At 36.0% G+C, this 14719-nt stretch overlaps 1 protein-coding gene across 1 annotated transcript in view; it reads right to left on the bottom strand.

Moving 5' to 3' along the window:
* Positions 1-14719, bottom strand: part of LOC120777048 (protein still life, isoforms C/SIF type 2) — a 334899-nt gene that overhangs the window by 54609 nt on the left and 265571 nt on the right. The window contains exons 10-11 of the mRNA XM_040108159.1: positions 7112-7263; positions 1163-1320 (exon numbers count right to left, since the gene is read on the bottom strand). Coding sequence (XP_039964093.1) covers positions 1163-1320; positions 7112-7263 — 310 coding nt within the window. The remainder of the gene's footprint in view (positions 1-1162; positions 1321-7111; positions 7264-14719) is intronic.

Genomic DNA, 14719 nt, shown 5'->3' with positions numbered 1-14719 from the left:
AAAATGTTTGTTTGACTGGTAGTCTAGACTTCAAAGCATTCGACTACAGTTTGTCATTAGAGTTGGAGAAAATGAGTTGTAGAAAATCGTATAGGAAATTGGTGAGTTTCAATAAATCTTTGGTTCGAGCAGCGTCGCCAATACCAAGAGAAACTGTGTGTGCTACTATTGTTCAATGGCCAAACCGTTCGAAGGCTTGTGTGAAGCAAAGTGTAAAAATTTAGAATAAACCAGAGCTTGTTACAGAACTTATGGCAGTAAAAAAAATTATTGTGATGTGATTTTAAGTGCAAAAACTTCTAAAAATAAATCTTGAATATGCATTGCCGATAATCAAAATAGGTTTACGTATATATATGGGCCTTATCATACTATATATTGAAGAACCTTACATAGATATTTATATCAAGAAATTTATAAAAATATGGCTCTAATAATTCTAAGTAAAATAAAGCATGAAAAGTCCACATACGGTATATGCAAGTGCTCAACATATAGAGAATGTTTGCAAACTTAAACAACACAGAAGAATGCAACAACAAAATAAAAGATAATTTGAATTTTTATGCAATTCTCAACCAGTTTTGAAATACTGAAACACACTTTCGCACATACTAGGACCCACCAAATGAACGTGTGAACCCATGAGTATGGTATATACAAGGAGACATACATACATATGCACATATGCCACATATAAACATATTAACGCAATAGCAAGCGGCGCTCACACACACAGACAAACATGCTAGAACGCTCGCAAATGCTAAGTAATGGAGCAACTTGCAGATTAATTTTATTATTTTTTACCCGATTTTATTTCTCGTTTTAAAACTCTCAAGTTTTACGTGCAATTTGCCGGCACATGTGTGTCTACAGCAGCAACAACAACAACGCCAGCCACCACAATAATAGCAACAACCGCTATAAACGCAGTTGAAAGTTCATTCTGCTGGCAATCGGCAACAACTTTACGCTTCACAGACTCGGTGTGTGGGCGCTCGGCGCTTGCCGTTGGTCACATGCTTATACACATGCATACACATGCATACACATGAAAGCATATGATAGATATGAGTGTGTCTGTTTCGGTGTTTTTATGAGCATGGTTGTGACTGTGTGTATGTGTATGTGTATAAGAGATCGTTAGCCTTACACGTACCTGCTCTGCGGTCTTGAGAAGATTCTCAATTTCGAAACTGCTCGTACGTGAGGTCGGCTTGGTGGCGGCAGCGACCATTTGTGCTGGTGTCGGTTCAACGGATGATGGTGCCGGTGAGCTTTCGGCCTCAGGTGAATATAAATCTTTACCGGTGCCATCTGCAAAGAGAAAATGTACACAAATAAATGAGCATAATGAAGAGATATATCTAGATAAATACATATATATATATCAACCACATGAACGCACACAAACGCATGTATATGTGTGTACGGGTGGTGCCAAATGGACTTTGGAGTTGAATGCAAGTGCCCAAAGTGCAGATCTTCGCATGCCTCTATATATATATGTATTTTTACCGTTATACATTCGTTTTACTATATACATATATGTATATACGTATACTCCTACATACATGGTTTGTGCGTGTATTTGCAGTTGGGCAAATCTGGCATTGTCGGTCAACGCCTGTGTGCCATGTGTGTGCTGAAAAGTTTCTTTAAATCTCCACAAATCATGAAAATACTACTTAACTCAACTCAACGTAATTCAACTTAACTTAACTTCACATAATAAATAAAACTTTATAGAGCCGTTAACTTGCCGCACGGGATTTGTTAAATATACTAGTTAAAGCAAAGTTTATAGTGTCAAAACGATTATTTCGTACATTAACGGTACATTTATTTCTGCTATTGCTGTTGTTTTATTGGAAAGCAAGTTAAGTTTTCTTTTACTTATGATAGCACAAAGGCATGAACATCATTTACGATTTCCTGCCTGTTATCAACGGGCTTTAGATAGTATTTGTATCCTCTTGCTACAAATTGGATTCTAATTGATTCTAGATGTAGCTTCAGCACGAAAAAACGTTAACTTCGGATGAACCGAAGCAAATATACCTTTTACTGATGAGAATGGCCCGAAACGATTCTTTTACTTAAGGCTCAAGCAGCTCAGCTTCCGGTCTTTGACCAAGTACCCTCTGCGTAGCCTAAGAACATCCGTTTGAAGGCGAGCTAAAGTGAGAAAGCGAAACATCTCCTCTTCAGGGTTGTGTGCTGGGTTTGGGAGCCGCCGCGTAAGAAACCGTAGAGAGAAAACAGACTGCCTACCTCGTAATGGTACAACAGGTCATGGGGTAGATACCGATAGCTTAGGAAGAAAACGAGATACATGAAATGCTTGAGTACAAATAGAGCTTGACAAGCTGGCCGACATGGGTGATGTCCGAAAATTCTATGATATGACCCGGCGACTAACAGATGGTTTTAAGACAGGAGCATACATTTGCAGAAACTCCAGAAGTGATCTAATAACTGATGCCCAGAGCATACCAAAATTATGGAGGGAACACTACTCCGGCGTGCTAAATGGCAGTGAAAGCATAACACCGGGAGATGGTGAACCCGATTCTCCAATCGATGACGATGGGGCAAACGTTCCATTGCGCGACCTTGAAGAAGTTCACTTAGCAATTACCCGCCTGAAGAACAACAAAGCGGAAGTTTAGAGCTATTTCTTACTTGAAAATGGTAAAGTTCTAGGTGTTTTAAAGGAATTACCTATAAATATTATTCAAAGCAAAGATGAATAACGAAATTTGATATTGATTTGTGAATATTGTATAAAAATTTTATGAAAAATAGATCGACAACTAACTGGGAATTTTGTGAAAGAAACTGTACTTTCGGGGAATTTTTGAACAATTAGAACAAATACCCCAATACACACACCTTTACTTAGTGCAACCACATAAATTGCTTGAAATTCCTTTTCAACCAACATTTCACTGACAAACTTCTCCAAATTAACACCGTTATTTACGGGAGTTTCTCACGTAACAATGAAAAATACCTAAAATTACAACATTCATGCTAAACAAGTAACACAGCAATGAGCGTAAATTTCAAATAACGCTAAGTTGGATGCGGTGCACTTATTTACACGCATGCAAGAATGCAACAAATTCAGCGGGAAACGAATTCTTCCATCTAACCAGATGTGTTTCCAACACATAAGAGCACACACACACATATATATGAATACGAGCATATGCTATTTTTTCTATTTTATGAACTAGAGAGCGAGTAGGTTTCCCTGTGTGCTGCAATGACGTTGCAACGCTAAAGTTGTTGCAAGTCGGCGAGGAGTTAGTAGTTGGTATGTGGCATCATTAAGCGTGGCGAAATGTGGCATTTATCTTAACTGTATAAGCGGCATTAAGCGCCAACTGACATGCAACTAACTGTGGAGCACTAAAAATGCACTCGCAAGTGGCGGGTAGTTCGGCTCCTAAAAGCACATTGGCATATGGGCAATGTACGGCCGGGCGAAACCGACGCCTCGAAGACTGTCAAATAATGCACTGCAGCTGCGCTTGCAAGCACATACGTACATTTAAGGATGCTGCACGAGTAGCTGTGAAGCAGAAGAAGTGCAAAAAAGTGAAGAATGCAATGTGTAGGGAAATAATAAAATAAAAAATAAAATAAAAGGAAGGCAGTACCGGCTTTGGGAGGGATGAAAGTTGCATACGCAGGCTACCTGGCGCACTCTTAAAGTAATTACAATGCTTCACGTGCATGTGTATATGTGTGTGCGTAAAATATAGACTAACTATATGAGGCAAAACTAATTACTGTTTTCAGGCGGTGATGATTACGGCATAGGTGCGCATGGTGAAGGTACATTTAATGAAAAAAAAATAAAACTCAGAAATATTTCATAGAAAAACTCAAATCTATCTTAAGTAATTATGTAAAAATATAATATAATATTACTAAATTGTTACTGAAAACTGAAATGTGGACAAAATTTCAAGCTTTGAGAAGCCTGAACAACGTTTACAAATCGTTGAACTTCATTACGAAAACTCACGTTCTGTAAAGACTTATGGTCAATATAATCGGTCTACTGAGCGTACTATTCACAGCACCATAATCCATATGGAGACAGCATTATTTATTGGACAATATACAACCGAATAGACCAAGCCAAAGGCCATGGAGAGTCAATTCGGCTCACTTCGCACCAACTTGGACTGTCGTAACGAACGACCTAGCGCATTTTACGTCGAGATCTTTAATTTAAAGGGTACAAGATATACCTTGTACAAGAACTGATGCTGTTCGAGCTTCCTAAATGACATAGCTTCGCTCTATGGGTTATGGAAGAGTTCCAAGAAGATCCCACGCTTTCGTGACAAATTTTGTTAAGCGATGAGGGCCATTTCTGTCTCAATGGGACAGTCAAAGTGAGACCTGAAGAGACTCAAGATCTGCCATTTTATGCAGAAGAAACAACGGTTTGATATGATGTGTGTAATATTTCTTCAAAAATGATGCTATGGGACTGTTACAGTCAATGGCGACCATTATCGCGCTATGGTAAGTGGCAACCGATAACCGATTTGTTGCCTGGAATTGAAGTTCGTGATCTCGATGACATTTGCGCCACTTCCCACAGATCGCATCGATCAAAGGATTTATTGGGAGAAAACGGTGGGCAAATAATTTTACGTTTTGGACCGGTCGATTGGCCACCAAGATCGTGTGATACCACAACGTTAAACTCTTTCCAGTGGGGATATGTAAAGCCTAAAGGCTATGCCGACAATCCCGCTTCGATTCAGGTCTTCGAGCAAAACACAGTGCGTGTCATTCGCCAATTACCAGTCGAAAAGCTCGCACGAGTCATCGGAAATTAATTAAACGAATCGACCAATAGAGACGTTGCCGCGGCCAACATTTGAAAGAGATAATCTTCATTTATTTGAAATTTTGCATTTATTAATAGAGGAAAGCTAAAACCTTGAACATTTAGCCATAAATGCGGAAATACTTTCACTTTATCTTCGCTAAAGTTATTGTATTCAAGCGAGGGGTTCCATTAAAGTCTGATTGGAAATCAATTCGAAATGAGGAAATCGGAGTTCGTTTAGGTTTTGTGAACATATGAGCCTTACATCACGCAGTGCGTTGCTCAGCCAAATCAACTCAAGGAACTCAAAAGAAAACGAGTGAGCTTATTGCTTTCAGCAGGTTGCGTGGCTCTTTTCGCACCCAAGAATACACACCTTCTCGAAAGACAATTGCCAATATTGTCTAGACGATGATGAGTTAGAATTATACATAATACTATTTTTTATAATTTGGTCTTCACAACTTTAATTATTCAGGTCCACTACTAGCTTCATAGCAAGTTCTACGATAGGTTCCAAGTTCTTAATAAATGAAGTTTCAAACGGTTTTCAGCAGTTTCTTGGAAACTGAAAGGGATGGTACAAGTAAGATTTCTTGATCAAGGATTCTAGTCTTGAATCTTGGTTTCACACAGCAATAGATGGTCCACTTTCGTTAAAGGAAGTAAAGAAAAAAATGTTTGGTCACGTCCATTGCGTTCGGAGTAACTCTTTAGCAAGCCAGAGAATTTCTTTAATCTGACAAAGAGTGAATTGGTTACTGATATCCAATAAAGTATGTACACATTTTCTTTAATGAGACAGATGGCGGTCTTGTGATAATCTGTAGCTACGTATGAACTAATATTTCAACGAATTTAGTACCAAAGGACTTGAAGTTTCGCTACATTTCTATAATAATCATATAAGTAATATACAAGCTGCAACGATTTATCACAATGAGAAGCCAAATTATTTGTTTTCTGGTTCTACATGGCGTATATCTGGTATATTTGAGGGAGAACTATCTGATGCCCCGTGGCGAATGAGCAACATAGAATCTCAATATAAGAGTTTGTTGGAAATATTTTGCTTTCATAGTAAGTTCTCGATAGTTAGGTAGTTTAACGGTAAATTTCTTTACATCATTAATTTAGTGCAATTTTAATATTTAAGTCGTCGTTAATAGAGTGAACATAATAATCGTATCTATTGGCCCTGGTGAACTTGTAATGAACTTGTAAATTATTTGGAATTTTGAGCATATAACTTTTTTCTATTCCTAAGTTTTTTTTTGTCTGAGTTGTAAAATTTTTCAATAACCCTTATAAATAAAAATAAAAAATAAAAAAAATTCAGTGTTTTTTTCTTGACTAAAATGCATTATTCCTTTATTTTTCTATAAATGTTTGACCAATAGATTATTCAATTTTCAGCTTTTAGAAAAACCTTAAGCTTTTTATACACTCTTCCAAACCACTATTTGCTTTTCAAAAATTTATGCGCACCAATTATTTACTTTCTTCCTTTGCCAACGCGTTTGCTAATCAAATATTGATTTTTGAATCATCAAACGTTGTGTATATACATAAAACATACATATGTACGCACACAAATGTACATATGTATTGGTTATTCCACTTTGACCAACAGTTCGCTGAAATTTTAATGAATACATTTTCGCAATTTCAGCGAATTACTGCTGGACTTAACACAATCAAGGAGCATAACGCCATCCCTCTTACCCTGCAGCCAGCCAGGCAGCTGCAGCGAAAAGCGCACACAGCTTTCACGGCGTTGCCAGCTGATGCAGCGCTAACCGAATTTACTGCCGCGCTGCTATTTGATGTCTGCTGCGCGAAAGCACATTGCTGGCTATAAGTTTTTGTTTCTGTATGTGCGTAGTTATGTCTCTGTGTATGCGTAGTTATGTCTCTGTGTGTGCGTATTTATGTTTGTGTGTTTTTTAGTATGTATGTATGTGTGTGTGTGTGTTTGCGAGCGCGCGTCATTTTATTGCAACTTCATTGCACTTTGACAGTTGACATATTTTTAATCTATTTATGCAAGCAGCAAGCGAATAAGCCACGTCACTACAGTTGCGGCAACATAGCACGCATAAGCTAGGCAAGCACACAGACAAGCACACAGCGATTTATGTAAGTTTGCTTGGGCGTTTCATAAATATTTTTATGGCTAGTTTTTGTAGCTATGTGTCTATATATATATATGTATTTATACAACATTGTTTGTATATTTGTACTTACTCCAACCTGGCGCCGGCACGATTAAACCGGATATCATCTCCTCGCTCATTACGGGCGGATCCGATGGTGGCGGTGGACAAACCAATGAATCAATCATGTCATCAGTGACGCGCATAATGCCAACTAGATCTGGTGGCTCAGTGCGTGATGAGCTGAAAAATTGCAAAAATTGCAGAGTATTAAAAAAAAGAGGAAATGGCGACTTTAAAAGAGTTTAATATGCGGCGGTAGATATATTTTTTATATAGAGAGCGATTGAGTATATGTATATATAAGCGAGCGAGTTGATTGATGTTAGATGAGCGAGAAGGGTACTTGAAGTGGTGGAGTGGCATGGAGTTAATAATATATGATTAGTTGTAGTGATTTTCTTTGGGTAGATATTTATATGTATTTTCCAAAGCGTGAGTTACTCATACGCCCTGCATTACCATCAAAGTATCTACTGAGTGCAGCATCGGAAGTACAGAGCGTATGAGTGATATACGTAAGTAGGAGTTGTTAACCAATGCTGGAACATTGAGTAGAACAGGGCGTATGAGTAACACACATTTGATACTCTAATGGGAAGTTACTCATACGCTTGGCGGTACCATTACAGCATTGATTGGAGTAAAGATAGTTGTACATACATGGCGTATGAGTAACATATATTTTCGGGTGTTTACAGTTTTAAAGTGCTACATAATGCTAATAGGTAGTCCAGGGCGTATGAGTAACACACATTTAATACTCGAATGTGATGTTACTCATACGCGGTATGTCTCCTAAAGTAGAAAGATATGAGATCGTATATATTAAAAGGTGCTTGTGAACGATACAGATCACAATTTTTTTTTGAATTTAGAAATAAGTCAGCATACGTGGAGCAAAGTAAAAGTATGTAATAACTAATATGAAAATACGAATATAATAGTAAAAATAAATTAACAAAATAATAAGTATGTTCATTGTGTATTACTCAATTTAAATTAATCTTTTATAGTTAATGCAAAGTATAAACGATTATTTTTAACCACACAAGCAGAACTATTTTTATTTATGTTCCGTTAAATTTTTGGCATGTGGTGTTGGATCTCGTCTTAAGTGATCTAACGAAAAGAGCTTAGATATTTTACTTCTTTAATAAAAATTTTTTCTAAATTTAGAAATTTTAATTTTTCTAAATATGTTCTGACTATATTAAATAATATTTTATTTTAAAAAATTATTTACATCAAATTACTTGTTTAATTTGGAAAAATTGCTGACTGAAGCAGAAAAATTAGGATATCGGTAGATAAAAGTGTTTGTTGTATAGATTTTAGAGCAACTAAACTTTCTAATTCATTGGCTTGACATTTTGAGCTCATCAGTGAAATTAATAATGATTTTAAATAATTTTCGAAATATTTTTGTGTATAAAAATTTAGCAAATAAATAGAAGTATTTTTTTTGCGCATAGTTGTCTCATTAACAATGAATTCTGGTTTATACTTCAAGCGGCTCATATTTTTATTACAGGTTTACTATATCGTCGCCTAAAATGCAAAATATCGTATCATCAAAAAATTCGAAATTGAGTATCTAATTGATTACGGTTCACTACTTCAAATTACATACATAATATTACATATGCCCAACATTTGCAGGTTCTGCACTCAGATATAAACCAGTTTTAACCAATATTAAAAGATTGTTTCACTCTTGTTCCATTATATTTCGTCTTTTATTCACTTCACTGTAAATGTTCGGAGATGTTGTTACGTTATTTTGCATTTTAGGTGACGATATATATACATATGTATGTATATATGTATTTTTAATACAAGACATTTAAATATTACTCACTGGAACTTCGCGTTGATGTTTACATTTTCTATAAAATGAAAAACATGTCGGAATTTCTGAAAAATTAGCTCAATTGCCTTGTGCCACTGTGTCGGTTACAATAAATGAAATTACAAAAAGTAAGTTAATTTAAAAAGCAAAGCGTCAACTGAAGTTATGCACAAAAACTTAAAATACAATTTCAGATTGCAAATGCTTCAATTAGGTTTGTTGCGGCCATTAAATTACTTTTGAATACCGACAGAAAAGAGCGAACGGGCAAAAATGTGTAGCTAGAAAAAGCGGTAGCTCATTTCCATTTTGAAATAGTTTTCTGGTTCAATTTGCATTCATATTTTGCAGCATATTAATTTTTTTGCATATCATGTACTTTAATTATAACGCCAGCGAGTGATTTACTGAGAAAAAGTACACAAGCTTGTTGATGTAATAAAAACAGTAATCCATTGGCTTTAACGCGGCCAGCTTATGTGTGTGCAATTGGTTAAAAATTTCAGGCGAAATTAAAGAAAACAATTAAAAAAAGAGTGTGAGGTGTTATAAAAGTGTGGTGGAAATATTCATTTTTATTTCGCATTAGTCGCATTAAACTTTATATGAGGCAAGTGTTAGAAAGCGTTAAAGCTGAGTTTGTACTGAAAGGCTCTGCGACTTTCAGCATTGTAGTTGATTTAGAGTTTTCTAATTTTATTTTTGTAATTTTCGTTTTTTAAATCGCAAATTTGACACATTTTATAAAAGTTTATGGAAGCACACTATATTCTATGAAAATGTGGAAAGTTCGACTACATTTTAAGCAAAGTTACCCATTTTTGTACTATCTTGTACCTACATACTTATTGTTTCTATTACTGGCGTAAACTTTTGACTCTTCCTCCCCTGAGGGCATTTTAAATCCTGTACACCTACATAATAGTTGACAATACTCTATTCATATAAAGCTTATCAATGTGCGAGTGATTAACTTATAAGTTTGTGAAGTTCTTGTTTGCATTATAGAAAAGCTGTGCCACTGGGTTAATTAATAAAAATAATAATAATAAAAAATGGGTCAATTAATAAAAAACAGACACATACATATGTAAATGTATATAGGATAGAATACAACTTAGCTTAAAACTTCGTTGAATTAGCTGTAGAACTCACTTAATAAGTTTGTTTTGAGGTTATTATATATTAGGGTGTCCGCTATTTCCCTATCTGATTCTTTTTTTATTTTTTACCCCCTGAAATCACAGGTTTTCTGTTGAAATTATTAATTTATCAGGCGTAAAAATGGATATTACTTTCAACTTAAACATTGCCTACATAATTTTACTTCTCGTTCTTCTTCTTCTTAATTGGCGTAGACACCGCTTACGCGATTATAGCCGAGTTAACAACAGCGCGCCAGTCGTTTCTTCTTTTCGCTACGTGGCGCCAATTGGATATTCCAAGCGAAGCCAGGTCCTTCTCCACTTGGTCCTTCCAACGAAGTGGAGGTCTTTCTCTTCCTCTGCTTCCCCCGGCGGGTACTGCGTCGAATACTTTCAGAGCTGAAGTGTTTTCGTCCATCCGGACAACATGACCTAGCCAGCGTAGCCGCTGTCTTTTAATTCGCTGAACTATGTCGATGTCGTCGTATATCTCGTACAGCTCATAGTTCCATCGAATGCGGTATTCGCCGTGGCTAACGCGCAAAGGACCATAAATCTTTCGCAGAACTTTTCTCTCGAAAACTCGCAACGTCGACTCATCCGTTGCTGACATCGTCCAAGACTCTGCACCATATAGCAGGACGGGAATTATGAGTGATTTATAAAGTTTGGTTTTTGTTTGTCGAGAGAGGACTTTGCTTCTCAATTGCCTACTCAGTCCGAAGAAACACTTGTTGGCAAGAATTATTCTGCGTTGGATTTCTAGGCAGACATTGTTGGTAGTGTTTACGCTGGTTCCAAGATAGACGAAATTATCTACAACTTCAAAGTTATGACTGTCAACAGTGACGTGAGTACCAAGTCGCGAGCGCGACGACTGTTTGTTTGATGACAGGAGATATTTCGTCTTGCCCTCGTTCACTGCCAGACCCATTTTTTTTGCTTCTTTGTCCAGCCTGGAGAAAGCAGAACTAACGGCGCGGGTGTTGAGGCCGATGATATCAATATCTACTACTTCTCGTTACCATATATTTTAACGCTTGCGTTCCTCTTTTTCCCGAGGCAAATAAACCTACAAACTTGAAAAAATTATAGTCTAACAATTTTCTAAATTCTAATTCTAACAGTAATCTGATTTTTTTTTTTGATGAAACCACTTCTTTGAAGGTTAGACGCAGTTCAATTTCTGTGTCAAGTGTACTGGGCATTCGTCCACGTGCCTAATATGTTTTGTGTTGCTCATACGACAAGGTCTACCTTTATTAAGAATAATTGCTGAACCATAACTTTAACTGCGCATAACTCCTCTGATGGAAAAATCAGTACAACCTGTCTTGTAGAGTCGAAATTTTTTTATTATAATATAATTTTTTTAAAGTTTTAGGTTTATGTTTTTAATGCAAACCATTAGAAAATTATGGAAAACTTTTGGAGCAAAAACAGAAATCTCAGGTGGATTAAAAAAGAAAAAAATCAACTTCAGAGCTAATTGACACCCTAATGACACATATTACTGTAAATAAAGCACTCTTGTTGTACTAAATACCCTCAAGCAGTACCAACTTGACACATATTCTTTGAGTTATTGTTAGGGAAAGCACTGACTCACAATTTCAAAAATTACAAGAATTAATAAAACTTGTTTTTAAATAAGTAAAGTTAAAGTTTGCATAAGTTAAGTGAGAAGGGGATGAAACAAATAGCGGGAAAAATATATGTCACTAAGAGAATGGTGTGACTTTTGTGAAAAGAGTTCACTTTTCTTTTCATTAGAAAATGGAGTAAATTCTTTTGCCATATCTTAGCCGTTACAGTTTTATTATGACACACATAAATTATTTTTATATGCATATGTGTATAAATGACTTATTAAATATGTTCTATATCATGTTAAAATACATATCATTTTTTATTCAAATTAGAAATTTGTTTAAAATTACAAAGAGGTGGCAACCTTAAAAAATTAGAAAAATTTTTTTCCGAAACTGCTAAAATTTCTTTGATATGAAGTCGAAATGGTACGCTTATTTTATTAATTTTATATTTTTACAGATTTTAAACATGTGGCAACTTTGTACAACAAAATAAGTGTAAGTTTGAAGTTTGTTAAATTTCTATGTCACTCTAAAACTCACTTCTATATCATGTCCAAAAATAAAATATTTATTTTTTTAGTCAAATTGAAGATAAATTTTAAAAAATAAAAATGGTTGGCAACCTTCAAAAATTTGAAAATATATTCTGCGAAACTGTTAAAGTGTATTTGATTTAGAATCGAAATGGTACGCTTATTTTATTAATTTTATGTAATTACAAATTTGAAACGGGTGGCAACTTTGTGCATAAAAATAAGTGTAATCATGAAGTTTTTAAATTTTGTGATGTTTGATATTTTAATTAATCTTATTGACCAAATATTTTAAAATAAGTGGCATCGCTTCTCTAAAATGTTTGGGACTAAAAGAAGTCTTAATGCTTTTTATTTTATTTCCATATGTACAATTTTGTTTATATTCATTATTTACCTCAGTAGAAAAAACGAATTACCGTTATCAATAAAGGGTTAACGTAGAAGAAAAAGTGAGAAAAACCTACCATTTATAGACCTCTTCGCTGTAAGCTGCGCAGCAAAATCGGCGGGGCGACTACTGACTGCAGGAGAATTTACCCTTGAACCTTCGGGTATAGCTCGGTGAGTAATGGTGGTTGGGCAAACACTGAACGGGAAGATACTGTCCAGAGTTAGGCATAAGGCCACCATGTAAGTTGTCGAACCACTGCAATTTATTTCAGGCAGACATCTTTGCTATTGCGATAGCAGTGGAGCCGGCCTCTAATGCACATGCAGCCAATCCCAGAGTCAACATATATGTATGTAGACTGCCAAACTGCATTCAAGGCAGTAACCTCCTAACGCATATCGACCTGAACTGTCTTGGTAAGCATGGCATCAGTGGAAAGTGTTGCCAGAAGTAAGGAACTTCACTTCTTCTGTGTGCCTGATCACTAACACATCGAGTAGTGGAGGAGATTGCCAAGAATGGTGTACAACTAACACCCGAAAACGTGATCATACATTGTCTATAAGACGATCTAGACAGAAGCATGGTGAAGAAAATCAAAACCCGATGGAACGAGCTACCTGGGTGCAAAACTGCAATAGTCATATGCAAAACGCTAGATAGATCATACGCAAAATTCCTATTGGCACTCGATAGAAGAAACTGTAGGAACTTGATCGGAATATTAACTAATTACTGTCTGATGACGACACACCCGCAGGATGCAGCCGATAAATGTCTAGAGCAAGTGACCAAGATAACAATGGCGCATCTCTTGTGCGCTTGTCTCGCATTGGCAAGACTAAGCTGTAAACTTCTGGGGTCCTCACGGTATGATACACTGGAGGAAGTGATAGTGAGGCCGCGGAGTCTGTTAAAAATTCGCGTGAAGCGCAGTCATCTTAAAGGATGATAACTCCTCATGGACCTCGCAACTGAACTCCAGCTGGTATAGCAAAGAACCAAAACTGGTCTAAGCGTAGCTTATTGGCCCACCAGATTAACCTAACTTAACCTATCTAGAGAACAAAAGTTCTTAGTAATTCTTATATACATATATGTAAGTAGGGAAAGATATGCTAAGTAGAAAAAATCACGATTTGGCCACCCTCTTATTTCAAGGTGGGTTTGTGATTTTTTCTTTCTCTCTTTGATGACATATTCACTTCGAAAACATTCAATTTTAATTTAAAACAAGAAAAAACGTTAACTTCGGTTGCACCGAAGCTAAATACCCTTCGCAGGTGCATTTCTGTTAGTAACTATGTGTTCAGTTTGCATGGAAACTATATGCTATAGTTAACTGATCAATTTCTTCGGATATTACATTGTTGCCTTAGAAAATAATATATTCCAAATTTCGTGAATATATCTTGTCAAATGTGAAAGTTTTCCATACAAGCATTTGATTCCGATCGTTCAGTTTGTATGGCAGCTATATGTTATAGTGGTCCGATATCGGCCGTTCCGACAAATGAGCACCTTCTTGAAGAGAAAATGACGTTTGCAAAATTTCAAAACGATATCTTAAAAACTGAGGGACTAGTTCGTATATATACAGACAGACAGACGGACAGACAGACGGACATCGCTAAATCGACTCAGCTCGACATACTGATCATTTATATATATACTTTATAGGGTGTCCGACGATTCCTTCTGGGTGTTACAAACTTCGTGACAAACTTCATATACCCTGTTCAGGGTATAAAAATATTGCTGCAGAAATGGAGTTTCAGATAGGTTTTTGGTTATATGTGACTATCGTGAGGTCAGCAAATACATTTTTTAGTATAAAACCGGACCAAAGTTCGTGATATTTGTTAAATGCCTCCGAATGATCCTTCCCATGGCAAACATTTTAATCGATAAAGCAATAAAATAACTCAGTAAAAAATTCGAAGGTAGTATATATTGTAAATCGTACGAGACATTAAATTTAGAAGAATGGAATACTACCAATAACCTAAAAAAATCTTAAACTTTATCCAACTACAATTATACAACCATTCTTGCAACTCAAATTCAATATTTGGATTGAGCAGAACGCAACATCCCAATTTTCCGACTACTCTATTAAC

The sequence above is a fragment of the Bactrocera tryoni genome, chromosome 5 (assembly GCF_016617805.1).
Source record: "Bactrocera tryoni isolate S06 chromosome 5, CSIRO_BtryS06_freeze2, whole genome shotgun sequence".
Taxonomy (NCBI): domain Eukaryota; kingdom Metazoa; phylum Arthropoda; class Insecta; order Diptera; family Tephritidae; genus Bactrocera; species Bactrocera tryoni.
This window is presented reverse-complemented; position numbering and strand designations above follow the sequence as displayed.